This window comes from Aspergillus oryzae, chromosome 5 (assembly GCF_000184455.2).
Source record: "Aspergillus oryzae RIB40 DNA, chromosome 5".
Classification (NCBI taxonomy): Eukaryota; Fungi; Ascomycota; class Eurotiomycetes; order Eurotiales; family Aspergillaceae; genus Aspergillus; species Aspergillus oryzae.
The window spans coordinates 1,818,439-1,845,258 of record NC_036439.1 but is presented as its reverse complement, the minus strand read 5'-3'; the positions used below and the strand labels follow the sequence as shown (position 1 = coordinate 1,845,258).

Here is a 26,820-nt window from a genome sequence, read left to right as displayed (position 1 = left end):
AGAGAAAAAAAAGCAGCAATTCACAGGCCGAGCGTCAATTGGAGAAAGTAAACTGTCCGCCGACGTCGATCACGGGCATTGGGTGCAAACGTTGCAAACCCCTCACCGCACTAGACCGCATTGAGCGGGTCCTCGACTCCAATCGATCAAACGGAACAACCAACCGCTTCACTTCGATTAGCATTGCAGACGGACGACGAGCTTACTGCTGTACTTCGCCCAAGATGTCGACTATTCTTCGGACGCTGCGGAACCTGAGGAGGATTGGTATCAAGGTTTGTCGCCGATTCGGGTTTGTTTGCGTGGGGATTCGAGAGCTAATTTTCATCTCTCCACAGGACTATGGTCACCAGATGCAGGTACGCAACTCCCGAGACATTTTGACGGGCGAAGAGAGACGGTCAATTATGTTTGGATGAATGCTTACATAGCGGGTCTTCGCGTGGATAGTACATCGGTATAGTTTGCCCTCAATTGACCGGTCTTGGCCGGTTACTGACGCAATTGCGACTTCAGGTGATACCAAAGCCGGTACCTTGATTGGCGTCGACCGCTACGGCAACAAGTTTTTTGAGAACATTGAGGAGGAGCTCCCTCGTGAGTACTGATAGATGGCATTCTTTTTTGGACTAGTATTAACTGGGGATGCAGTCCGGACACGATGGGTCGACTACAAGGAGAAGGAATATGACCCTTCACAGATTGAGCCCGGCTGGTGAGGATCCCATTTGATTATACTGTTTCCCGCCAGCTGTAGGGCGTGTTTCTAAATCTCTCCAACAGGCACGCCTGGATCTCCTACATGGTCGACCAGCCTCCTACCGCGGACAAGATCATGCAGACTGGTGTGCGCACTTGGGAGTTGTCTGAGCATCGGCCTATGCTCACGCTCTCCCGTGCTGCTTTCAAGACCTACAATACGTAAGTTGTCACCTTTTGTGTCCGTTGGGGAAAGAAAGAAAAAGAAAGAAAGACAACCTGCTTGAAGCAATGGCCACTAATGCCTCACAGCGTCAAGCCGAAGTACTCCGCTTGGGACCCTGTGGCGGCTCCCCGTAATTAGATGAGGAGCAGCCTTCCTTGAGCTTTAACTTGGTTCTGATTGACCCCAACTGTAAGACCATTGTTGGGTGATGTGTAAATAAAGTTGTCCTATTGGTCGTTTGATTCCATCAAAGTTGTTCCGTCCGAAATTTCCCTCGTATCTATAAAAATAGTATCTATTCACAAATCTATAACAGGGAGGTATCTTATTAAGTGCAAGATGAAAGAACTGCTCTTTCAACAAGGTTAAATACAAGAAAGTAATCCCTCGCTATTTATAGAACATATACACCAGAACCGAGGTTAGACCAGTGCCGGATTGGCCGTCGGTCCTCGAGCTCAACGCACCACCACAACACCTCCTTCAATTTCTTAGTATTTCCCTCGGCTTCGTACGCTCTGGAGAGTGTATACCAAGCTTCAGAATTGTCCCAAGAACTGCCGCGTTTGGTCAGGGCCGAAAGCAGACCGTAAGCTCGGTCACGAGCGGCGATGCGATTGAGAAGTTTAGGTTCCACGTTCTGGATAGCATGTGGCACTTGATTGTGCTGGGAGTCCGGTGTTTCAGCGGATGATTGTCCATTTGTAGCCTTGTTGTCGGCTTTTCTCGCTGCTGAATTTTGCTTCTCGGGCGACGCTAACGTTAGCATCGACATATCAAGCTCAATCTCAGGCTCTGGTGGCAGCAGTGGCATCTTCTGATCCCAAATATCAAGGAGAAGGTTTGCCAGGCCAATGGTGGCTTTGGGATGATCAGGATCGCGCATTAATGCTTGTTCGAACTTGTCCATTGCTTTGTGAGGGTGTGACTGAGCATTCGACAAGAAGGCCTGTTCAGCGAGGAGGTCGGCCCAAAGTTCGTCGGCACTCTTCGGAACACCCCAGCCACGCTCTCTGAATGACCTAGCAGAGGAGTCTTGCGTTGCGCAAAGGGCTTCGACTCGCGAAACATGCTTGGCAGCTTCCTCACACGCTTCAAACGCATCGTCAAACAACGCTGCTCGCCGATACAGCCCAGCAACGAGGAGCCATATTTTGACGAGGATACAGAGGGCATGCTTTTGGGCCTGGGCAAGCGGGAACTTAGTCACCGCTTTAGTCGGAGAATCAAACCCATATGATGTTGGCAGACGAACATCCTGTTCAGGCGGCTGCTTCGCGTGGCCTATGGGGGGTGGCTGCTGCGTATGGCTCATGTTATGAGCAACAGGTCGCAGGGGCTGCTTTCCACTTTGTTCCTTGTTGGCAGACATTGCCGCCGCAACCATATCTGGGGATTGATCCTCTCCCCCATTCGGTTGCTCTACACTTCCCACCCCGTTTGTGACAGACCCATGGCCATTTATGTGACTTTTATGGTTTGGGTCAGGTGCATTGTCACCCTTTTTAAGGGTACTACTGCGTTTCCGCAGTTTCCGCGAGTCTTGGGGGTTCTCGTGGCCAACGTGTTTATCCTCGTGCGTGACCTGAATGGTTGGCGCCTGGTCCGACTCATTCGGTACTAGCGAAGGATTATTTTCATCTGTCTTGAAGTCGGATCCGGATTGCGCTCGCCGGTCTGGTGCGCGCGGTCCCTTATGCCTCCCAAATATACTGCCGCGGAGACTTTTCACAGTATGAGCGGAGCTCGATGGGGGCCTGAGGTTGTCTGTCTGGGAATTTTTCTTATCGTCAGCTTCAAGGGCCAAGTTGCCGAATAGAGTTGCAAATAGTCCCAGTAGTTGTTCGCTGTGATTAACAGCAGCTTCTGGGCCCTCCAGGAGTTCAACAAACGCCAACTGAGTCATACGCGTCTCGATTATACGTTCTTTCTCACGGCCTCGAAGTTCCTCGATCAAGGTACGCTGTAACCCAGCGCCATTCGCCTGGTCTTGGATGGCCTGCTGTTGCTTTTGTGGCCTTCTCTCGTGGTGGGCTAGAGACGTGACCGCGGCGGGGAACTGCTCGAATGCAGCCTCGCAAGAGCGCTCAGCAATATCAAAATCATGCTTTGCGCTTAGTAAAAGGGCAAGCAGATGCCATAGTGGGACAAGGTCTCGCTCCCGTGTAAAATACCCCTGAACGGTGCCTGGGTTTGTCTTCGCTGTCAACGCTGTCTTGACGCAATCGATCGCACTATCCAGATCTCGATCTTCTGCGAGAAGTAGAGCAAGCGTATATAGAGATGAATAGTTGGTCTCGTCTTCTAGTTCTGGTGCAGTACTCTTTTCTAGATTATCAATGGCCTCGGACCGTATATTGTCACGTTCTTCATTCACCGGTGTCCAGTTAGCCCAGGCCGCAAGACCTATACCAACACCTCTATAAGCCGCAGCAATGTCAGTGGGAGATACTGCCTGAGAGCGAGTTGAGCTTGTATCAGACGAGATCAGAAGCTTTACTTGCTCCTCGTCGTCGCCCTCAATTTCTTGGACATGTTTGTTTATGAACTTTTTCATGAGAGTCGTCAACTCCCTGGCTTTCTCGGCTTCTTTTGCTGAGCCGAAACAACACAGCATAGTGACCCCTTCGGAGAGGGTTCGCAATAAAGTGCCATCATTTTCCAATTCTCCATACTGTGCCGACTTTTCTGCTCTTTCTTTCGCGCCTACGACAATCTCGATATACGAATCAAGAGCCTTTAGAGCGAGGTCAAAATCTGCCAATGATGAGTGAACGTGAAACAAGCGCCGGAGTATCAAATGAGAATGGTATGTTTTGGTAGCTGCACGATACAGGATCTGGTGTAGGACGTTAGCGCAACCAACTAATGGGTTTCACAAAACACTTACATCAAGGACATTCCTGCCTACTGCATTTTGGCCTCCTTCTCCAAGGTCTTCGTCAGTCCATTGAGGCCCGCAGAGTATTTCCCAGTTCGTGATTACTTGCTCCACCCAGTCCTCAATCTGTGTGCTTCCGGCATATGCCGTGGGGAATTTCGTTTCACGGAGAAGACTACTCTCGTACATCGACTCCACGCGCCGTATTTCAGCAGCAAGCTGCTGGCGTTCTGGTCCGCTTGCCGGCGGCACGTAAGCTAAATCGTGTTGTAAGGTGGCTGACAAGAGGTCGTAGTATGACTTCCATGTTAAATACTTTGGTGTACATACGTCGAAGCCGTCGACATGAGGCAAAGCTCCTTGTTTAACATGTGGGTGAGCAGACCATAGCCGAAGAAGTCTCAACGCGGTCTTCACCAGGGCTTCATCAGCCACGGGAATAGTCTTGAGAGCCTCCATGCTAGCGACCAGTGCGCTTTCAGATGCGAGTTGCTCGGACCAGTGTAAAAATTGGGAGCTATCTGAGGACAGCTCATTGTGACTACTCAACCATGAAGTAAGCGACTGCAGTATGTCCAGCGCGTCGGCGGACCCGGATACTTTGTGTTGTCCGGCACCTAACCCCGTTAGAAAATGGAAAAATGCCCAAAACTTAAGATAGGTACCTTTGAGATAGCATGCCTTGGCAATGCATACTTTAGTCCATGGCGAAAGTTCCTCTCCAGTGCTCGTGAGCTTATGAACTGTCTCATCGAAGTCGTCCGGGAGACGAGCTACTGCCAAACCCGGTTCATTGAGTGTCCAGTGTACCCATCCTAGGCAAACTTGAGCTTGAAAAATATCTTGTGGAGGGCCATCTGCCCTTTCGACGGTAGACAAAAGGTGGGGAATAAGTTCTGGCAAAGCCGAGGACGAGGAAGCGGAGGAAGATTGAGCAGAAGATGGCCGTTGCGGGGAGTGTACGGCGATCTGGTATTCAGCGGAGGCTACCTCTAACAGGCCTATCGCACCTCGGTTAGCTTCTTTGTATATTGCCAATGACACCCGATAGAGTAAGAGAGGCTATTACAAGTCTTTTGAGGTGCATGCTTGGTCACTTTGCGAATGAGTTCGGGAATCTCATCCCACTTATTCTGACAACGGGCGTTGTCCAAGGCAGCAATATAGCGACGCCCCTTATCAGAATCTCGAGCCTAACCGAGGCATGTGTCAACAGAATTGAAGGAGTTGAATACTTCTTTTGCGAAGTGAAGGGGGGTAACACGTAGCCTGATGTAGCAGAAGTTTTAAGGACAAGTACTTACAGCCATGTTTAAGGATGGAATGTTAGAGTTAGGAGGAGAATAGCAAAATCTGGGGGAGGGCAGTCGAAACAGTACCCATAACTAATGCCCACCCCGAGGCTCCGGCATAAGATCTGCTACCTAGGAAGAACAAAGTGTGCTTCTCCTCAAGGTGCAACTCCCGAGGACTTAACTCTGGTGATCATCATTGTCCAGGGGAGAGGAACAACTGGAACCACCATTGAGACCCGCTTGGGGGGTTACGCATGTGTAATTATTGGTCGGTGGGTAACGGTTAGTACCACTTTTACCTTACCGTTAACATTCTGAAGCGTATGGTACGGTACCTCCGAGGCTTCATGTGGTCAAAGCTTTTCCGCTCCTCCCAAAAAAAAAAAAAGTCTCCAAGTTCACCCGGAAGTTCATCAGTTATCTGACAACGGCACGGACATTTTGCCAAGATGGCTTCCATGTCAATGTCCTTACATGCTGTCAATCATCGTCTGACCAACATACCCGTCAAACAATTGCCTCCCATTGCATCATGTCTTGCGACTTCGTTGAGCAATTGCGGGGAGCTACTTTCTGCGCCGCAGAATCAAAAGTCCAAATCTGAGTCGGACAATGCCGTTCAAGTTCACAAACTTATGACTCGCCTAGCGAGCTTGCTGCAGGATAGATCTCCGGAAGGTCGATGGACTGCGGTCGTCCTTGTAAAAGCCGTCGTGGAAGCCGGTCAATGGGAAATCCTAAGAGGATGCGAACCACTCGTTCGCGGTCTCATTGCGATCCTCGCGGTACGTAATTCGCAGTTGGGATTTATTGATTCGCTTCCAAATAAGATGCTGATGCTTTCGTCAAACAGAAACCCGATCCAAATTCCACCAAGAAAATGTCCATCATCACTTTAACACGCATCTTCCACCTTACCTATCAGTATCCCACCCTCGTGCGCGAGATAACAACCCCGTCTTTACCAAGCTTTGTTACATCGGCTTTGAATCTTATTTCGGTCAAGCCTTCGTCGGAACCGACCAGGAAGTTGAAGCCTCACAGTCCATTCTTAGAAACCGTTCTCAATGCACTCGGAGAGCTGATCGCACGGCATCCAACCATTTTCCGTCCTTTCTCGGCGCAAATACATAGTATCCTTCAAGCAATAATTGGCTCGACGTCGCCTACATTCCCTCAGACTGCGCTGGACTCTGCCGAACGACTGTTTATCTCTTTGCACCATTGCGCTCCGAAGAACACATCTGGGGAGGAATGGAAGAACGCTTGCCAAATGACAATAGCTTCTATTCATGGGGCTGCGGATTACGTATTCCGAGCGGTAGTAGAACAGTGGGAATCCGTGGATCCAGCTCTTCGACAAGCCTCGAGACCGCAAGATTATAGCAGAGAAGTTGGCGATGGGGGTCTAGACACTTTGGGGCTCGCCGGTTGGCAGGGTCTTGACTCGGGTGTGAACAGACTTGTCGTACTCCTTCAGATGCTCTCTACCTGCCTTACCACCGCGACGGCTTCTATGGTCGCCATTCCGATAGGGCCCATATTGGATCTTACATCGCGATTGACTGCCGTGGTCGTTCCCTCCGATGGACGAGATATCCAAGCCAACCCCCAGATTAGCCGTACGGAAAGGGAGCACCTGTTCGCTGAACTCCCTCGTATTCACGTTGGCTGCATGGAGCTCCTCCAAAACCTTGTAAAGACTCTCGAGACCGGCGCCATCCCTGTGACACAGACGATCTTAGAGCAGACTCTCTGGGTTTACCGTGCGGAAAATTTCAGCCGAGAAATTCGCATTTCCGCATATCACCTCGTTCAGACCCTGCTCACCCGCATGGGTCCGTCGTTGACAAAACAAAGCCTTGCTTCTCTGGCTGATCTGATCCGAGCTTCATGCCATGATCTTTTGCCTCCCACGCACGACCAGAGTACCTCAGCGAGAGCATCTTCTGACGCGAAAGACAAAGCCAAGTCCAATCATGCTACAGCTAATGCTGATTCCTTCCTAAACCCGAGGTTGAAGCAAAGCCGCCAGTCTGATATACCGTCTTTCTCTAGCCTTACAAAAGCCGCATCGGAGCTACTAGCTGGAGTGCTTACACATGCTCCGACCGAATACTTGTCTCCTTCGCTCCGAGCTGAAATTGATCGGACGATTATCTTAACATCTGATAAGCACACTATGCTTGCCAGTGTTCTTAATCCTGTGCCTGCTGCAAAGGGTCGTGGAGTAAGCGCCAGTATCATGCCATTCTTAGCCCGGAGCTTCCCTGCGGAGATAGAGGTGGAGGCTCTTATCAGACCTAGGATGCCCGTTCTGATGAATGCTCCCGGTATTGGTGGTTATACCGATATAGAGGAGGAAGAGGAAGAAGAAGTGCCTGCGCGTGTTTCTGGGACAGCATCTGAAAGCACTGGGTTTCTCCAGCCGTCATCCACCCCTATCCTACACCACGATATGATGGACACGGATGTCTCCCATAAGGCCGCCCCAACCTTAACCAAACGCAGTCTCGCGGAGGACAACAAACCTCAGCCTCCGGCACTCGGTTCGACAGGGAAAGTAGACTCTAGTTTCCAGAGTAAACGACCCCGTGTTGAAGGCGATGTCACTGCTGTTGCCAGTCAGCCATCATTGGATAGAGCATCCCCCGCGACTTTTACCGGCACCGCTGCTGTCTCTGTTCCTTCGTCCTCGGCCACCGTTACATCAGTTCCACCCCCTCGGGTTGCTAGTGTCAATACGTCATCTACAACGACCGTCGGCGGTCCACTATCAGGCTCAGCCGTCGCACAGACCAACCCGGCAGATGCTGGGGAGGATGACAGCGATGATGACCTGCCAGCATTGAACATTGACCCGGACACGGAAGACGAGAACGAGGACGAGGATGAGACCATGGAGGGCTAATGTGTATAGTACGAACGTTGAACCACAAAATATCATGACTGTATTCGTATATACCTATGAATTAGGTTCTCTATCCTTTGAAACCTCTATATAAGTTTCCAACCAACCAATATACAATACTCCGTAGCATCACATCCAAGAGAAGCACATACCCAAATACACAAAATATAAAAATGAGCAACGGCCTAGACGAGAAACACTCACAAGACTCTAATTCCCCTCTCCCAATAACTCCCCCCGTCCCAATACCGAAACCACGGGGTTTTCCAACACCACCACCCCTCCCCTTCCACCCCGTAACCAAATCCCAATCCGCGCAGGGGACTCACCGGCAAAGGTTCGGTCAACCACAAGCCACCCTTGGCGAAATCATCCATGATCAAACCCGCGGTCAACCACAGCCACCCAAAAACAAAGCCAGCATTCGCAGACCGTCGGAGCCAACGAGGCATTCGAGTCTTCCCTGCCTTACCTGTGTATTGATATAACAAGACTGCGACTACGACATGAGAGACGAACTCCTGGATCGTAACACCAACAAATTGAAGAATGAAAAAGAGAAATGTCCCAGACAGAGGCTTAGTGTCGGACCACTGGGTATAACTCCCGCAGGCGTGGATGAAACCGCTAAGCGCGAACGCGACAAATGTCATTACGAGGCGCCTGAAACGCGAGTTGTTCGCTAATCGGTTGGGAAGGAGCGATAGAATCCAGTGGGCGGTGGACGTGAATCCGAATCGGAAAAGCTGGTGCCACCATATACCCCAAGCGCCAGCAAGACCGTGGTCTAGCACGGGCACTAAAAACGGACCAAACATGTCTGAATAGAGCCAGGAGGCGTCCAGTGGTGCTGCGGTGATCCTGCGGGAGGCATTGGGGAATAACCGGGACAGCCCGAGGAAAATCAGTGGGTTAAAGAATGTCACAAAACTTACGGCGGCGTATACACCCAATGCCGTCATCAGGACGCGGTACATATACACCGCTCCATGTGGGAGGATTTGGTTTAATGGAAACGGAGGAGGAGGCGGTGGCGATGTGACCCCCCAGAAGTATAAGTCGTGCATCATGAGGACCTTTATCACATCGAGGAGGAGATAGTACTTCAGACAGTCGAAGGCCACAGTGCGGATGCGGGTCCCAACTCCTGGATATGATGCAGTTACCTTACTTGCACCTCGAGGATATCGTGATGGTGGTCCAGACTTGAGTTGGGATTTCACAGAGGGAGGCAAAGGGTCCATGCTCGATATACGCCAATTCCATTCGGGGCCCCGCATGTTGAAAAGAAGGCCCAGTGACCAATTCAGCCTCTTCGAGAGGGATCGGGGATATGGCTGCCATATAAGGGATTCAGTATACTGCTGTTCCTTTGGCTCTGTGTCTTTTATTACGCCGTTCATGTGGGCATATCCGTTCTGAATAGAGTGCTTCGACGTCGCGCGCACAGTCGTTCTGCCCTTTCGCTCAACGCGTAAAAATTCCCTCTCGACATCGTGAAAAACCAGCAATGTCGCAGACCATATAAACCACCATGCGACCACTAATCCTATCATGTATCCATTTGCACCAAGAAGGGCCCGTCGGTATCGGATAGCCTCGAGAGCCAGGCTGAAGATGAGGACGAGAACGAGGGGTCGGACATAGCGAGTACTTTGTCGACGAGGAATGACAAGTGCCGATACTGGAAGTATTGTGAAAAGGGACAGATGCCATAGGAAGACGGGTTTTAGCTCCCCATGGTGAATGTGCGTGTCCAATTGATCACCATTGTCGCGAACGATGTTGAGGTAGGAAAGGGGAGAACCGGCCATAGGATGATCCGTTGGAATTCTAGGCAAAGGAGTCCCCAGAAAAAGAGAAATTTGATCTCTTTTCGGAATTGCAACGATCCAACGAAAGAAGCCTATATGTAGTATTACTGTACACAGTTTATATCTAAATAAATGAGTTAGGAGAATGTAGTAGTTGGAATAAAGTCAGAAACCACACGAGCTTCTCCTGCAAGGGATCTCGGTGGATTTGCCTTCGTTTGAGCGCCTCGCCACGATGACTTCAGTCATACCGCAGGTCCTGCTCCAATGATGCTCCATAGATCGCAATGAAAGACGAAACGAGCAGTTGGCTTTAAAAAGCCAACGGCATGATGTTTCGGTTCCACCGCCATTTTCAGCAACTCAACCAAAGGACATGTTCGGTATATATATTCCCGGGCATTATCAATAGTGGCAACCCGCTCTCCACTGGGTATGTCCTCGTATTAAGCGGACAATTTCGTTTCTTGTATCCCGTTCAGACAAAGCATCTACTTACCGATGGATATAGGAACCATCTGGATTTAGACTGCATTAGCTTAGTGGATTTGGAGAAGCCAATATGGTGTAACAACTAACTACTATTTACTAGTAGTAGCTATCGTATTGAGACCAATCAAGCGGTGATAATCAATGAGCCTCACGCGGTCCGAGGATCTGGAAATTATACGCGTAGTAGGTGCCTTTCAATCCAATGGAGATCAGTGCTTGTAGAAAGCTTGTCCACAGGGTTAACCGTTAAAGTCATGATATGGGATAGCCATGGTTCTCATTGTTGTTCCAGTATGGATCATAAGTTACAGTTTATGCATAGGATAAAGAACTGTATAAGAAGCGGGTGAAAACATTAAATCCTGGTTATACTATTCCGTATCACATCAGCGCTAACAATTTAGTAGGGATCTCCTTTTTGAGTAATTCCAGACCCGTTCCCATGATGTTACATACCACGTGCGCATAATAGTTTCTTTTGTTTTCTCGTAATCTGAAGAAGACGGTCAGTGCTTCCCCTCATTTCATTTCCCAATTTCCCACCGCTCTTGTTAGTTCCCTGGTTAGCCTACGCATTAATTAGTTTCAACTTTTTTGACACGGTGGAGATGCCTCCCGGAGAGAAGATAGAGTGCAATACAGAATGATACATCGCTTTTATGCTGAAGACCTGATGCATTTCTCGAGGATTGACCTCCGGAGTTAGTTTGTCGGCAATCTCCGCTTTGAATCCTTCGTCTACCATGGTGCGGTGCTGTCTTCGTTTCCGATTGGATTGATAAATGACTGATCATCAGATTCAATACCCGATTTATCAGCAAACTTTATGCTATACTGAAAACTGCTGCATAACGTTCTTAACACCGACATCTCGAAGCTGTTTGCCGCGAATGACTGTGCCAATTATATGCTGACTTATCGTGATAGTACCGTCACTATTGCCGTTAAGCCCGATGGCGTCGTTGACTCGTTGTTATGTCTTAGTCCCCGCCGGGGTGTCGGTATACTTAATACCTGACCTTATGCATGTTGGGTTTGATCATAGCTTTGCGCTCGATTTTTTAGCATTCCAACAGTTTCTGAACCAGGTCTTCTCGTTGCTTGATACTCTCTTGCCCGATTTCAACTGACCAAAAATTATGTGGTGCTTGATCGGTTGACCTACATCTTCTTTTTTCTCCTGCATTTGATCCTATCGCCTCGATTTAGTTTTATTCGCTTTTCTTTGTTCTAGGGTTCTGGTCAAGCACGAAGAAAAGAAACTAGATATAAAGAGAAACAGAGGGGAGACGAACTAGTACCACACCCCTACACATTAGTGCTTAGGTCCTTGGCCTATATTCAACAACAAGCATGGCAGATACAGGCGAGCCCGTCAAGCCTACTCGCATTCCACACTGGCGCCTTATCGTCGACCAAGGGATACTTACTCAGGAAGTTATTGACCACCCTTACGCGGGCTCCGGCACTGAAGATGACCCTTATCTCGTCACCTGGCTTCCCAATGATCCACGAAATCCTATGACTTTTCCAGATAGCCGAAAATGGTTCTACACAGTAACAGTGGCCTGGGCGACCTTAGCGGTATCGCTAGTATCTTCTGCATACACCGGCGGTGTGGACCAAATTATGGAACAATTTAACTGCGGTACAGAAGTAGCCACACTAGGAGTATCCTTATTCGTGGTGGGATTCGCCATCGGTCCGTTACTCTGGGCGCCCATGAGCGAGCTATATGGACGACAGTATCTTTTCATCGGCAGTTATTGTGGGTTGACTGTGTTCAACGCTGCTTGTACAGGGTCAAAGAATATCTGGTCCCTTATCATCTTCCGCTTCTTCGCAGGTTCTTTTGGATCGTCGCCGCTAACCAACGCTGGCGGCGTGATTGCAGATATGTTCCCAGCCAGCCAGCGTGGTATAGCAATGAGCGTGTTTGCAGCTGCCCCATTCTTAGGCCCAGTGCTTGGCCCAATTATTGGAGGGTTCCTAGGCATGAAGGAAGGTTGGAAGTGGGTGATGGGGTTCCTAGCCATCTTCTCGGGTGCTCTCTGGATTGCTGGGGCAGTCTGTGTCCCGGAGACTTACGCCCCTGTCCTTCTGCAGCGGCGGGCAGCAAAACTCTCTAAAGTTACCGGGAAAGTCTACCAAAGTAAGATCGAGGTAGACCAAGGAAAAAAAACACCCAAGGAAGCCTTCAAGATCGCCCTATCTCGACCATGGATCCTATTATTCCGTGAACCGATCGTGCTCTTGTTGTCGATCTATATGGCCATTATTTATGGTACCCTATATATGATGTTTGCAGCCTTTCCCATTGTTTACCAAGGCCAGCGAGGATGGAACCAGGGTGTTTCTGGCCTGGCTTTCTTGGGAATTATGGTTGGAATGCTCCTTGCGGTAGCCTACACACTCTGGGATAATAAACGTTATATTAATACCCAGGCACGGCACAATGGATTCGCGCCCCCCGAGGCTCGCCTGCCTCCTTGCCTGATTGCCTCGATTGTCATCCCAATTGGTCTTTTCTGGTTTGCCTGGACGAATTACCCATCAATTCATTTCATGGCCAGTATCGCAGCGGGTGCGCCATTCGGATTTGGTATGGTGCTGGTTTTCCTCAGCTTGATGAATTATTTGATTGATGCCTATACAATCTTTGCTGCGTCCGTGTTGGCTGCCAATTCCGTGCTTCGTTCAATCTTCGGTGCTGTTTTCCCGCTCTTCACCACATACATGTACAACGACCTAGGTGTGCACTGGGCCTCCAGTATCCCTGCATTTTTAGCACTCGCGTGCGTCCCGTTTCCGTTTCTCTTTTATAAATACGGCCCGGCGATTAGGACGCGATGCAAGTATGCAGCGCAATCTGATGCTTTTATGAAGAAGTTGATGGAACAAACTCGCGATGTTCCTGACGAGACAGATACTGAGAAGAAGTCCGAGAACAATGCTACAGAAGGGTTGAAGGAGGTGGATGACACTGTGTCTGAGCCCACCCCAGCAAGCTCGCAACTGGATGATCTCCCGTCTGCCTCCAAGTATGACCGAAGAAAGTCTATAGCATCACAGGCGTCACGCCGGTCTGAGGGGGTAAATTCTCAGACTGTGTATGATGCTAACCCGTACGACATTGATCGAGTCAACACCCGGGAGTCCTTCAAATAGAGACCATCCCTCTATTCTTGCATCACGGCTGAGTGTATCCTGTATTGTGATCCGTTGATGGATCCGGAGCATCGCCTTTCTGATTACCGATTCCCCTCAAAATACCCTATAGATAGTAGTTAGTTTGTAATTTCTATAGAATTCACTGATAAAAGCTATGTGTTTTTGACTTTTAACTTACCGGCGATCTATCTAGAATCTGATATTATAGAGGGATCACGTGGGTTCGCGTCATAGCGCGTTGGATGCTTGACATCCACTAGTCCAGAAGGGGAATAGTCACGATCAGTGCCCCGTAAATCGACCTGGCGCAACCATGAACAATGAGATCGATCCTGCTTCTCCTAATGACTAATTGTAAGCCTTTAACTGCCTACCATCTCCCAGATCACTATGGGCGTCCGGAGAGGAAAGAGACAGGTTGATCAGATAGATCTGACCCAAAGCGATGATGAGAATCCACAGTCAACCCCCAAGACACCCCGCGTCACTCGTGGACAGCGTCTTGGAGAGGATACCCTCTTTGCGCCCTTGAGCCAGTCGTCGCAGCTGGCCGCAGACGATGAAGAGGATGACGCGCAAGCTGCAGATGTAATTCCGGGTAGCCAGGCTGCTGATGATCCGGCGGCTGGCAGTTCGATGCTTTACGGGAATGTAAATACCAAGATTGTGGGCGTTCGTTATTATCGCGGACATGCCACTTATGGCGAACACGTAATTTTGAGACGTGAACCGGGGAATCCATATGATTCTAATGCCATTCGCGTTGATAATGTTATGGGAGCTCAGATTGGGCATATCCCGAGGAATATGGCGGCTAAGTTGGCGAGATACATGGTACGTCCTTAGTGAAATGAGTGCCAGTAGTCTTTTAGGCTCTGAAGCTTACGTTTGTAGGATACGAGGTCGTTGATTATTGATGGCGTATTGACTGGGGAAATTGGGCCTTGGGATTGCCCAATCCTTCTGAGCTTGTTCGGCACTAGTGATCCGGCTAGGAGACAGGAGTTGAAAAGTCAGATGGAACAGGACAGGCTGCCTTTGAGTGAATTCAAGCAGAGAGAGCGTGAAGAGCGCAAGCAGCAGAAGGAGCGCGAAAAGGCCCGGAAAGAGGCCGAAAAAAGAGCTCGTGCGCTAGCCAAAGGCAAAGGACAACAGTGGGAGGCGGCGAATAACTCCATGTTTTCCAACCTTTACGCTGGTGATGGCAGTATTGAGGGAGGAGAGAGCCTAGAGGAACTCATTGGCCAGAGCAGCACTTTCAACCCTCGGGATATCGGTCAAGTCGCCGAGAACTTTGGTTTAAGTGAAGCAGACTTGGCAAAAATGCCTATGGCTGATCGTCCTGCTGCTCTTTCGACGGAACTCCTTCCTTATCAACGCCAAGGACTGGCTTGGATGATTGAGAAAGAAAATCCGACACTCCCTGCTGCTGGGTCTGAGGATGTGGTACAACTCTGGAAGAGAAAGGACAATAGATTTACGAACATTGCGACAAATTTCTCCACATCCATTGCACCCCCTCTCGCAAGTGGCGGTATTCTGGCTGATGATATGGGACTTGGAAAGACTATCCAGATCATTTCACTAATTCTGGCAAACTCCGCACCAAAGACCCCAGGCTATTCCAAAACTACACTCATAGTAGCTCCTGTAGGAGTTATGAGCAATTGGAAAAACCAAATACAGGATCACACACACAGCGAGAGCGCTCCACAGGTACATGTCTACCATGGGACAGGAAAGAAAGAAGCCGCCAATCTTGACCAGTACGACGTAGTAGTGACAAGTTATGGTGCTCTTGCATTGGAATACAACCCGAATGCAAAAGTGCCCCCGAAAAAAGGAATTTTTTCCGTCCACTGGCGCCGTGTGGTCCTTGATGAGGGACATACCATCCGTAATCCACGGTCCAAAGGCGCGTTAGCAGCATGCAATCTGCGGGCAGACTCTCGCTGGACCTTGACTGGCACGCCAATTGTCAATTCCCTCAAGGATCTTTATTCTCAGGTTCGCTTCCTAAAGCTTTCCGGGGGCCTTGAGGATATGACGGTTTTCACTAGCGTGTTGATCCGACCTCTTATGTCTGAGGATCCAAATGCTCGATTGCTTCTCCAGGCACTTATGAGTACCATCTGTTTACGCCGTAGAAAGGATATGGAGTTTGTGAATTTGCGTCTGCCGCCCCTTACTTCCCGCGTTCTTCGTATTAAGTTCCACACTCACGAGCAGGAGAAATATGATATGTTCCAGTATGTATTACCGGACTCTAGGATGTCTGTGGCATTTGCTCACAATTATAATAGGTCCGAAGCGAGAGGCATGCTTCTAGATTTCAAGTCCAAAGACAAGTCCAGCACCACCTACTCACACCTCCTCGAAGTGATCCTTCGTCTCCGACAAGTCTGTAACCACTGGGCGCTCTGCAAAGACCGTATTGAAAAGCTCGCGCAGCTCCTGGAGGATAATAAGGTCGTCCCGTTAACGCCGGAGAACATCAAAGCCCTTCAAGACATGTTGAGAATCCAAATTGAGAGTCAAGAGACATGCCCGATCTGTCTAGACACCCTAGAGCAACCGGTCATCACAGCCTGCGCCCATACTTTCTGTAAAGGTTGCATTGAACAAGTAATCGAACGGCAGCACAAATGTCCCATGTGTCGTGCTGAGATCACCGATACATCCACACTCGTCGAACCCGCTGTCGAAATGGGCGAAAGCACTGAAACTGTGGTCGCAGACCCCGATACTCCAAGCAGTAAAATCGAAGCTCTAATCAAAATCCTCACAGCCCAAGGCCAAGCGCCTGGCACGAAAACAGTCGTCTTCAGCCAATGGACCTCATTCCTGAACCTCCTCGAGCCTCACCTCAACCGCTATGGCGTCGGGTTCGCCCGTGTCGACGGCAAAATGAGTTCGTTAGCCCGCGATAACTCAACCTATCGATTCTCCCATGATCCCAACTGCAAGGTCCTTCTCGCCAGCTTGAGCGTCTGCAGCGTCGGCCTCAACCTAGTTGCAGCAAACCAGGCCATCCTCGCTGATAGCTGGTGGGCCCCGGCAATAGAAGACCAAGCCGTCGATCGAGTCTATCGCCTCGGACAAACACGCGAAACAACCGTCTGGCGTCTTGTGATGGAAGATAGCATCGAAGATCGCGTCCTAGCCATCCAGGAAACAAAGCGCAAGTTGATGTTAGCCGCTTTCCGCGAGACTGCCAAGAAAAAGAAGGTGGATGATAGAGCGACTCGGGTTGCAGACCTCGAGAAGCTGCTTACTTGATCGTGTACACAAGTCTTCGCTAAAATTTATCGCCTCCCTAGAGGAGTTTCTATTCTATCTACATCTCTTTGTCGGGATTGGACTTTGGACTACTTTCGGCGAAGAATTTCGGGCCATTCTGCGTGAATTTGGAAACGGTGTGAAGATTGGAATCTCATGTCGGACTTTCGTTACTTTTCTCTTGTACTTTTTTCCCCCTTATTTCTGTTTCTTTCGAAAATTGTCGAAATCAATTAAATAGAGGAAACTGGATCTGCCGGCTAGATTAAAATGGGAATAACAAGCAATTTACTTCTAATGGGTCTTACAGCCCCTTAGCAGCTATACCATTTACACCAAAAGACAAAGATGTATACAGACACTTTGAGGTATCTCATTAATTGTATTATTTGTTCATGACTCGTTGACTCGTTATTGTGCGCAGCACATGCATCAATTGACGCAAACCCGTCATTTTGCCCCTAAAACTCCGTGTTGAAATGAGAAAGCGATGAGCTGTTGCTGCTTTTTTTGTGGGAGACAAGAAACGAGAGACGTATGCAATTTACAAGAGAAGTCGGAAGGGAAGATAAGAAAGAAAAGAATGGTAGTGAAAGTACAAGAAGTAGACGCCAATTAATAAATAGAAACAAGGCTTTGCAATTGCCAACACTTGCATGCCGCTAAAAAGGCTCTTGATAGAACAGGACGGAAAGGAGAGACCAAAATTCCGAAGATTGTAAGAATGAATGGCCAAGATTCAGGTGTTTGAGGTTTCTCACTGCTGGCGGCAAGGATGCTCGGAGCTATCTTCTGATGATGAAGTTGATTGCGAGAGTTCGGTAAGTGCCGTATCCGCGGTCATATCATGTGGCTGGACATTTGTATCGAAATTGGTACCATCCATTTGCGTAGGCATCTGAGCGCCACCTTGTCCCAGGCTTCTGGCAGGTGAAGGCGTGAAAGGGGAGTAGACTGCGGTGCTTTCGTTAGGTGGTACGCTCTGAGCAGAGCGCCAAGGGTAGATCCCTGAAGTTGAACTTATCGCGGCTGCGGATGTCGAGGGCATGGGTGTTTTAGAAGGCTCTGGGTAAATGCTCATGTCCGGTGCTAGAGCGGGAGGCCCAGTGTTGTGAGCGCTTGATGGAACTGTTAGCTGCATGTAAGGTGGTTGAGGCAGCATGGGAACTGGCAGCATGGGAGCTGGTTGCGTGTATGACGATGGGGTCCAAGCCGGAACTTGGCCCGCAGTCAAAGATTGCCTTTGCCTGTCCAGAACTAACTGGCGGTAAGCCTCTGGATCGGTGCGCTTCAGGCGCTCGTCGCTCAATTGCTGTTGAACGCCTTGTCTCTCTTCCTCAGTCAATTTGTCATTGTCTTCCTTCTGGAATGTTTCAGTGAGGGCAATATTGCGGATAGACTTCTCCTCGCCAGTATCACCCATGATGATCTTGTCTAAGACTTGCGGATCCTTCCCCAGATATTCGGCGATGTCTTGCTGAGGGACCGGCTTGGCTGGGAAAAGATATTCGCCCAGTGACTTTTGTGCCCAACGAACCGGATTCTTCTTATCGACAACACGGAAAGCAAGTTGGGTCTTGAAGACAGCCTTATTATACATAACCTCCTCAAAGGTACCACCGGCAATGAAACGGTAGACAAATACTGGTTTCTGCTGGCCCAAGCGATAGGCGCGTCCAACAGCCTGCTCTTCCCATACCGGGCTGAATTTAAAGTCGAAGATGATGACACGGTTCGCCACAGGAATGTTTAAGCCAAGGCCTCCTGCGCGCGTTGAGATTAGGTACACTTGCTTCTCAGAGCCAAGATTGAATCTCTTCGTCGCATCTTGTCGAGTCACGACGGGAGTTCGCCCATCTAGCCGAGAATATTTTCGATTTGATGATCGAAGGACATGCTCAATATAGTCGAGTGTTGGGATACTGTGCGAGAAAACTAAGATCTTGTCACCAGCCCTGATAGATTCGTCGATTATCGAGTTCATAATTCGCGCCCGATGAGACATTTCTAAGGCTTTTATGTCAGGGACTTTGGCGAAGATCTGTTCTTGTTCAGAAACCAGCTTTTCTGAATCTGGAAGGCCTGCTTGCGCGATAGGTTCATCGCCGGGGATCATCTCCATCTCATCTAACCTCTTGTTTATTTTCTGTGCGTCATTTGCTCGGCTTAGTAGTTTGTCTCTGAAACACGATGGATGATTGCAACATAAACTCAGAATCGCAAGCCAGGACCATAATTGCGCACTGCCGAAAGCGCCTTTCCCTTGCAATATAGTCTCCACATATGAATCATATGCTTGTTTCTGTAGGTCCGTCAAGGGAACCGTTATGACGAACTCGACTTTGGTCGGTAAACTGCCAGCGAGCACGGAGATATCGGCACGATTGATCTTTGGAGCAAGGATTTCTTTGAGGACTTGAAGCTTCACCAATGACCGTCTCCTCTCTGTGTATGTACTGTCCACATAAAGTCCCTCCGTTATAGGCTCCACAAATTTTGCCTTAAACTCCACGAATTCGCCGAGGTAGCCCTCCGCAATCCAGTTGATCATCGCATAGTAATCGATAAGATTGTTAGCAAGAGGGGATCCAGTTAGGGCAATGCGACTTTTAGAGCGGAACTGCATGGCTGCTTGCGAGATGCCAGTGGCTGGATTTTTCATTTTGTGAGCCTCGTCGGCAACAATAATGTTAGGTCCCTCGAGAAGGCAATCTCTGACTTTGCCATAATCATTATCATTCAAGGGTTTCCCCCTTTTATTTGTCTCCCTGTTGAGTATCCACGTCCGAAATATGTCATAGCTCATGATGAGCACCCCGCCTTCCTCATTCCAGTCACACACCTCTTGTAGTCTCTCTGGCATTGTGGCGGAAGTTGTTATCTTCCTCAGTGGCCCAATGCCAGATTGTACAGGAGCCCACATGAGAAACTCCTCATACCAATTTTCAATTAATGATGATGGGCAGAGAATAAGCGATTGAGACCTATAGAAAGCTGCAGGAACCTGCTGGCGTATCTTAGGATCATCGGAAGATGCTGCCGCAGATATTGTTGCAAGGAGCGATATAACCTGCATCGTTTTCCCTAAACCCATGGTGTGAGCGAGCAGACAACCTTGCTTGTTTTCATCTTCTATCAACTCTCGCCACATGAATTGAATACCATTCAATTGGTGGGGCTTAACACGCAAGCCAATTTGAGGGTCCAGATAAATAGCAGGATTTCCGAAGCTGACAGCTTGACGTGTAGGATCTGTGTTAGTGCTGCCTATCTTCCTTTCGAGAATCTTTCTCTGCTTCTCTTGCAGCGCGACACGAAGCTGTGCGCTCTGCTGACTCTTTTTCGCATTTTGACTTTCCTTGACCTCTCTTTTGCGCTTTTTGTGAGGAGTGTCTGTTGGATCAGATAAAGCTCCCTTTTCATTGAGCCGATGCATTTTCGAACCTTTCTTCTTGGGGTAATCATCGAGGCGCGCGCAAAGTTCGTTGAAGTAAGTGACAAAGCTGCTGATTTTAGATTGAGCGTAGAGTACAAGGTTCCTCTGAATTCCTTCCGACGGAAGGTGGACACAATTTATCCACGAGATATAAAAGGAAGTAACACGCATGACCACACGGCTCTCAGCTTCTTCAAGTTCTGGGATAATTTCTTGATTCTTCAGCAAGAGCTTGAGACCAGTTCCTGTAAGTTGCTGCAAGTCTGAACTAGAATATCTAGGAACCGCCTGCGCCAACTTATTTCGCTCTTCAATAGAAAGGGTTGCGATCAGTTTTGCTAATAGTCTCCGGCGGTCTTGTCGTTCTTCAAGTAAATCCCAAGGCACCGACACAAGCTTGTCAACGTCGTGTATATCAGGTAGACTTGGCCGCTTCCTGGGTTTGAAAAGATTTGGGTGCTTTGTTTTGTAAACTGGAATTTCGACCATCACTCTGGGACCAAGGTACGGTTCGGGGGAAATTGAGCAACTCCGTTCAGATTTGATAGGATCCTCGAAAGGCTGCGTTATAGCTCGTGGCACTGGGTTTAATGGGGGAGTCTCAACCCTGTACTCCTCATTATCGACTGCCGGAGAGTCTTCAGTGAGGTCAATGCATTCTATGGGGTGTTTATTCTTGTGCACAGGAGGTGGAGATGGGGAGCTTGACTCCCGAAAAGGAAGCTTTCTCGCCCTTGAATGTCGCCTAATCCTAGAAGGGCTGATAATGTTATCGTCGCTTTCAGACATTGGTGGGGTTCGAGTGCTGCTGTTATTTTCAGCATGTATGGGTTGGTCCTCGATATCAGACTTATCAATGAAGTCCTCCATAGAATCATCAGACATATCACCTGACTCTGAATGGAGTGATTCTTCATCCCCAGAGTTATGCTTCGGCCTTTGTACGGACGTAGGTTTGAGAGGGGCCGAGATTTTTGGAGGACACGTTTCTTGCTCCAGGGTCGAAACACGCCACTTATGTTGTTGAATATCCATCACAGTTTGCTCCATGCTTTGACACTGGGTTTGTAGCTCGGACTTTGTTGCATACTCACTTTCACGGATAGCATCCTGTAGTTTCCTAAGACGCTTGTTTAGAGATGTAATCTTCCCCAGTAGCGCTTTGATTTCCTGGTTGGTAAACCTGCCCTTCCTAGCTCTTAACCAGAGCTTGCGAGCCTTAACTTGCTCTTTTGGCAAGCAAACATCATACCACTTGCTCTCATATTGGGAGACACAATCTTTGATGACACATTCTATCTCCGTGGGCGTGAGTTTAGAGGGCTTCCGAAACCATCCTCCAGGGTTTTCGTCTTCAATTTCTTGCCAAGTCTCTTCGTCAAACTCACCCTCAGATCCTGAGTCTCCATACAATGGAAATGCATCCTGACTTTCATCTTGGACTGGATACCGCTGCAGAAGATAAGAGAAAGGGTCAGATGGATCCAGTGTGTCTGTCTGTCCTTCTTCAGAGACTGCTTGCGACCGAGTTAGTTGCGGCCAGTCTTCTATGTTTTCTGTACTAACAGAAACCTTTCCATTTTTCGCAGTGTACAGTGTGAAACGTCTTTCGCCGCTTTTAACCATGGACAGATTATATGGTACTATGGCTGACCGGCTTTGATCTTGGGTAGAGTCCAGGATTATGCGTTTTTGTTTCTGAAAATAATGAAGACATCTGTTCACAAACAAACGCTGTGCAGTTGGAAAATTTGATCCAACCAGTGTGAAGGTCTCGTCATTTTGGTCTGGGTCAGGAGAATAGAACAATTGGGATGGTGTAATCTGTTCCGGGCCCATATACCACTCTTTGGCTTGCACAGGGTCTGGAGCATGCTCGTTATCAGCTCGACTTTTAGTTAGAGTAGTAAGGTCTAGCCGTCGCCGCTTCCTTCCATGTCTATCCATGAAAACTTGCTCATGTGGGCGAACACGCTCAACGGGGCCAAAGTCTTCTACATTAGTCTGCAACCTTGCGATGCGAGAAGTCTCTTGAGGAGTACTTGAAGGAGCCGTAAATTCTCCTGAGTTGGGCACACCTGCTAGATTTACAGCGTTTGTACTCACCGCCGTAGATATACTGGGTAGTAAGTTAGTACGCTGTGGAGTCGCGTCTAAAGATAAAGGGACACAGCAAAGCGGTGGTGTGGCTTTCTGGGAAGCTTTCGGTGTAATTAACGCTGAATGACTTGGAGTGTGACACTCTATAGGAGAATCAAGCCGACTTTTAGAGATTTGATATTTGAGAGAGAGTCCTTGGAGGTACCGTATTGCCGTCAGCATGGAACTCCGGTGCCCGAGGGCTCTCAATCCTAGATCATCTCGCAGTGCGCTCTTATCGACATCATTTAAAAGCACTTCTCCAGTGATCAGATTGTCGCGGAGAGCAGCCTCGAAGGAGGTAGGGTCAGGCCGAGGGGCCCCTGACACGGACTGCGACCATGGGGTGTGTGAATTATGGCAAAGGAATTGGACTACTTCGTCAACAGACCAGTCGACAGGATCTGTTCCCTCAGCAGGCATTTGGTCTGTTCAACTCGATTTCTAAGCCATCAACGTAATTAAACATTCCCGATAATGCAAGGAATCTCACCAGATCTCGAGCTTCCAGCCCGCCGGAATTTAGGATGCCCTCGAATCACATCCAGAGGCTGGTGTATCTGCGTATTAGTAATTGTGGTTCAAAACAGCAATTTTCATGCAACATGACACGTGCAACGCGTCGAGTACACGTCGCTCTGCATTAGATGAAAAGTAAAGTGATCTACAAGTAACTTAGGTTGACATTTCTGCCAATCTCTGAAGGGCGGTGTATCGAGCGGTGTATCGAGCGGTGTCTCGGAGTTTCCAACAATAAAGTGGATTGATAAGCAAATGAGGCCACTGCCCCTCACTTTTGGTTGTTTATGACATTGGTTTTCTTCTCTTCGCACAACTTTCTGAGGCGTTTCCTGTTTTAAGACGGCTTTACTCTTGGTGTGACTCCCCTACCCATTATTTTTGACACCATAAACCGTCAGCCACATTAACCATGGGCGACATTTATACCAATTATCCCCCTCCGTTGAACCCCGCACAGAAGGAATACTTGGTAACCACCATCAAGGATTGGGCCACGCAGAATGGATTGCTAGTTCGCCCTGCGCCTTCGTTTGTTCCAAAGGAAATCGATCCTTCTGGGGTACTTGCGACAAATGCTCCTGTCACTCTCTTCCCTAGTCCCTTCCCGAAATCATGCTTCAATGAGGCGACGGCTTTGCAAACTGTATATAATCGGCTGTACGCTGCGATAACATGTAACGAAGAATGGATTGGCAAGATCATGGAAGAGTAAGATATATCCTAACTCATCTCAATTGCGCGGTGGGCGCGACTCGATTGGCATGCCATTTATGAACGAAACAGTGAATTGAACTAAACGATGTTTGCTTGTAGTCTCATTGATGTGGACGATTTCATTTCGCACTTGTGGAAAGTCCACCTCGCTGTCAAGGAAGAAGGATACGTCCAGACACTATCACTTGGACTCTATCGGTCGGATTACATGGTCCATGCGCCGTCCAGCTCAACAACACCTTCCTTAAAGCAGGTTGAATTTAACACGATCTCATCATCGTTCGGCGGCTTGTCCTCTCTGGTGACCTCTCTGCATACTGAACTTCTCGATTCTCCTCCTGGCAAACCGATTGCGTATCCGTCCCACCCGTTGTTCGAGTCGAATGCGCCGCCTGAGAACACAGCAGTGGAAACTCTTTCCGCGGGGTTAGCTGCAGCGCACAATGCCTACGGCCCATCAAAGTCCACACCAGCCCTTCCCACGTGTATTATATTTCTGGTGCAGGAGAATGAGAGGAACACATTTGATCAATTGGCGCTTTTCAGGCAGCTGACCAAGGTTCACAAGATACCCGTTTTCCGTCTGCTCAGCTCCGAGATTCTAGACCATACGTCGATCCCTAGCTCCAACCCATCACGGCCCCTTGTATACTCGCCTCCCCACTCCCCAGAAACGCAATTCGAAGTCACGACAGCTTATCTCCGGTGCTTCTATGCGCCAAGCGATTTCAAATCGGAGCGTGACTGGGAAGCACGGACTCACGTTGAGCGTTCTGCAGCGATCAAATGCCCTACAGTTTTAAACCAGCTGGCCGGTTGTAAGATTGTACAGCAGGTATTGGCTGAAACTACGGGCCCCGACAACCTTACAAGCTTCTTACCTGATACCGACCCAGCCGTTGTTGCAAGGCTCCGGGAAACCTTTGCACCTCAATATGATCTGTCCTCTGGTGGACGTGGCAGGGACCTTGCCTTGAATGTCGAAACAGCCATGAACCACGTTCTTAAGCCCCAGCGCGAGGGAGGTGGCAACAATATCTACAAGGAAGCCATTCCAGACTTCTTGCGCTCTATCCCCGAAAGCGAATGGAAGCGCTGGATCCTTATGGAGTTGATTAGGCCACCTGCCGAGGCAAGGAACATTGCCTTGAGAACCGACGGAGAGGTCCTTAGTGGAGAAGTCATCGGAGAGTTGGGTGTCTATGGCACTATTCTGTGGGATCAGGCTAATGGAAAGATCTCCCACAATGAACAAGGCGGATGGTTGATGAGAACGAAGTCCAAGGATGTCAACGAGGGAGGAGTTGCAACAGGATTCTCCAGCTTAGACAGCATTCTTCTCTATTAAAACTGATACAGTAGAAACAATGTGAAATACAGAGCAATCTAAGTGAAGCTAAAATGGCGTTTCTCTTACATTGAATAAGTCCGAAGAATCACTATAAAACATTTCCAACCACAACTCAGTGACAACTATTCACACAGTCAAATAGCCTTTCTTTGTCCTGCAGCAACCCCTCATTCTCGGCGCATAGATGCGCGTAAAAAAGCAGGCCATAATGCATATTTTATGCACCCACAACAAAGGTATATAAAGACCCTCAACCCCCCTCCTCAAACAGCATCCTCAATATAACCACGTGAGGTTGAATCACTCCATTCACCACACAACCAACCCCGTCAAGACTCCGACATATATTTTACCTTCCACCTCCCACCTCCGACCCCTATCTCAACGAGAGATATTATACCTGAACGTGTCCGGCCACTCATTATCAGGCAACTGCCTCCAAGAACCAAGGCCCAACTGCTTCGCCCGCTCCGACAACCTAAAGAACACGCTCTGCGCAACCCTAATCCGCTCACTGGGGATCTCCGTCCTGCCCTGATTTAGAAAATAATCCAACGGATAGGTGGCGGGCGTGTGTGCAGCCAGGGCTCGATCTTCGAGACGCACAGGCCCGCCATCGGCATACACAACATCCATGGTGGTGTTGTAGCGGATCTGATCGATAGACCAGCGTTCGACGCGCTCAACATCGATCTTGTTGAGACGGCCTGGGGTGCCACGCCGGTACGTCCAGCAGGATAGGCGGAGAGGACGACGAGCGTCGCGCTCTCGACGCATGTTGAGGGCGTTTTCGTGGGGGCGGAGGTGAAGAGGGCCGGCCATGCGGACGCGGATGTCGCGGTAGGTGAGGCGTGGATCGGTGCGCATCCAGTACTCGAGGAGCCAGCCTGGGGGACTGCTGGTGATGTATCGTGGTAGGAAGGGGAAGTCCCAGATCTCTTTGTCCTCGTGGTCTCGTGCTACTTGGCCGTTTTCTCTTAGAGGGGAGAGGTCTGGGAGGTCTTGGCCGATGGGTGCGTCCATGCGGAAGAGGATTGGGGGGAGGTTGATCTCGGAGTAGGGCGTGTGGTATGGGTGTGGGCAGGTGTGGAAGCGGTCTGTTGGGGGTGTGGTGTCTGTGGACTTTGTTAGGAGGGTCATCGTTGTGCTGGTGATTGGATGGTTTCTTACGTTGACACTGCATCTTTGAGGCACGATGTTGATACTCTTAACAAGTCGGGGAGAGAGGTTGAGAGGATGGGTCAAGGAGAGTTGGTTTGCATGTCAGGAGGAGCTGTTGAAGGGGTGAGAGGACTGCCTTTATAGTCGTCTTTGAGGGGATTGTGGAGCTACATGTCTACGTGAATAACAATGCTTTGACTAGATACTCCAGGGAATAGTATTGGGTATTTGTGATTGGATCTAAGATGCCTCAGTGAAGGTCTTATCTTAAGCAATAGTATTGGATGAATGAATAAAATTAACTGTTTATTAAACGCCAGGCGTGGTGGTGAAACATACGCTAAGCTTGAAGAATTATAGCTCTAAAGAGACAAAGACAAGGTAGCAACCTGTGATGCCTGATATGAGCAAGTGTATCTTCTGATTGGGCTAATCTCTATCTAGAATTCCCGCCGTGTCTCGATATACAATGACTTCGCCTCCTTGCACTTCACTTCACTGGCAGGCACTTTGCTATTCAGAGACCTAGCGTGAGAGCCAATTCCTTTTGTCTCATTTATGCAAGCAGTTAGCGGGCAACAAGCCAAAAGCAATCTCGAAGAAGGAAAGAAAAAGGGCAGTACAGACAAAGAGACACCTCGAAGTACCATTTAAGGTACCCTTTCCATCACTATCCTTGAAATGTGACACTCTCGAGCTTTCTATTCGCTATATATCGCCTTGATAACC

General features: G+C 49.0%; 7 protein-coding genes across 7 annotated transcripts; 4 read left to right on the top strand and 3 right to left on the bottom strand.

Moving 5' to 3' along the window:
* Window positions 1-1,319: 1,319 nt before the first annotated feature.
* On the bottom strand, window positions 1,320-5,116 carry AO090701000188 (putative filamentation protein (Rhf1); the record flags this gene model as incomplete). Its single annotated transcript, XM_023237433.1, has 4 exons — window positions 1,320-3,764; window positions 3,816-4,807; window positions 4,849-4,992; window positions 5,107-5,116. The coding sequence occupies 4 exons, from the start codon at window positions 5,114-5,116 to the stop codon at window positions 1,320-1,322; spliced, it is 3,591 nt and encodes a 1,196-aa protein (XP_023092030.1).
* A 434-nt stretch (window positions 5,117-5,550) lies between these two features.
* AO090701000189 (RIX1/PELP1 family protein) lies at window positions 5,551-8,012 on the top strand (the record flags this gene model as incomplete). Its single annotated transcript, XM_001823011.3, has 2 exons — window positions 5,551-5,886; window positions 5,955-8,012. 2 exons carry the CDS (start codon window positions 5,551-5,553, stop codon window positions 8,010-8,012), a joined length of 2,394 nt encoding a protein of 797 aa, XP_001823063.1.
* Window positions 8,013-11,671: 3,659 nt separating this feature from the next.
* Window positions 11,672-13,486, top strand: AO090701000190 (MFS transporter; the record flags this gene model as incomplete). The annotated part of the gene is made up of 1 exon (XM_001823012.3): window positions 11,672-13,486. One exon carries the CDS (start codon window positions 11,672-11,674, stop codon window positions 13,484-13,486), a length of 1,815 nt encoding a protein of 604 aa, XP_001823064.3.
* Window positions 13,487-13,879: 393 nt separating this feature from the next.
* On the top strand, window positions 13,880-16,768 carry AO090701000191 (uncharacterized protein; the record flags this gene model as incomplete). Its single annotated transcript, XM_023237432.1, has 3 exons — window positions 13,880-14,161; window positions 14,516-15,738; window positions 15,793-16,768. The coding sequence occupies 3 exons, from the start codon at window positions 13,880-13,882 to the stop codon at window positions 16,766-16,768; spliced, it is 2,481 nt and encodes an 826-aa protein (XP_023092031.1).
* A 1,055-nt stretch (window positions 16,769-17,823) lies between these two features.
* On the bottom strand, window positions 17,824-21,089 carry AO090701000192 (putative SNF2 family helicase/ATPase; the record flags this gene model as incomplete). The annotated part of the gene is made up of 3 exons (XM_023237431.1): window positions 17,824-17,857; window positions 18,031-20,640; window positions 20,914-21,089. 3 exons carry the CDS (start codon window positions 21,087-21,089, stop codon window positions 17,824-17,826), a joined length of 2,820 nt encoding a protein of 939 aa, XP_023092032.1.
* Window positions 21,090-23,274: 2,185 nt separating this feature from the next.
* Window positions 23,275-24,927, top strand: AO090701000193 (glutathione synthase; the record flags this gene model as incomplete). Its single annotated transcript, XM_001823015.3, has 2 exons — window positions 23,275-23,573; window positions 23,679-24,927. 2 exons carry the CDS (start codon window positions 23,275-23,277, stop codon window positions 24,925-24,927), a joined length of 1,548 nt encoding a protein of 515 aa, XP_001823067.1.
* A 384-nt stretch (window positions 24,928-25,311) lies between these two features.
* On the bottom strand, window positions 25,312-26,070 carry AO090701000194 (uncharacterized protein; the record flags this gene model as incomplete). Its single annotated transcript, XM_001823016.1, has 1 exon — window positions 25,312-26,070. One exon carries the CDS (start codon window positions 26,068-26,070, stop codon window positions 25,312-25,314), a length of 759 nt encoding a protein of 252 aa, XP_001823068.1.
* Window positions 26,071-26,820: the final 750 nt, after the last annotated feature.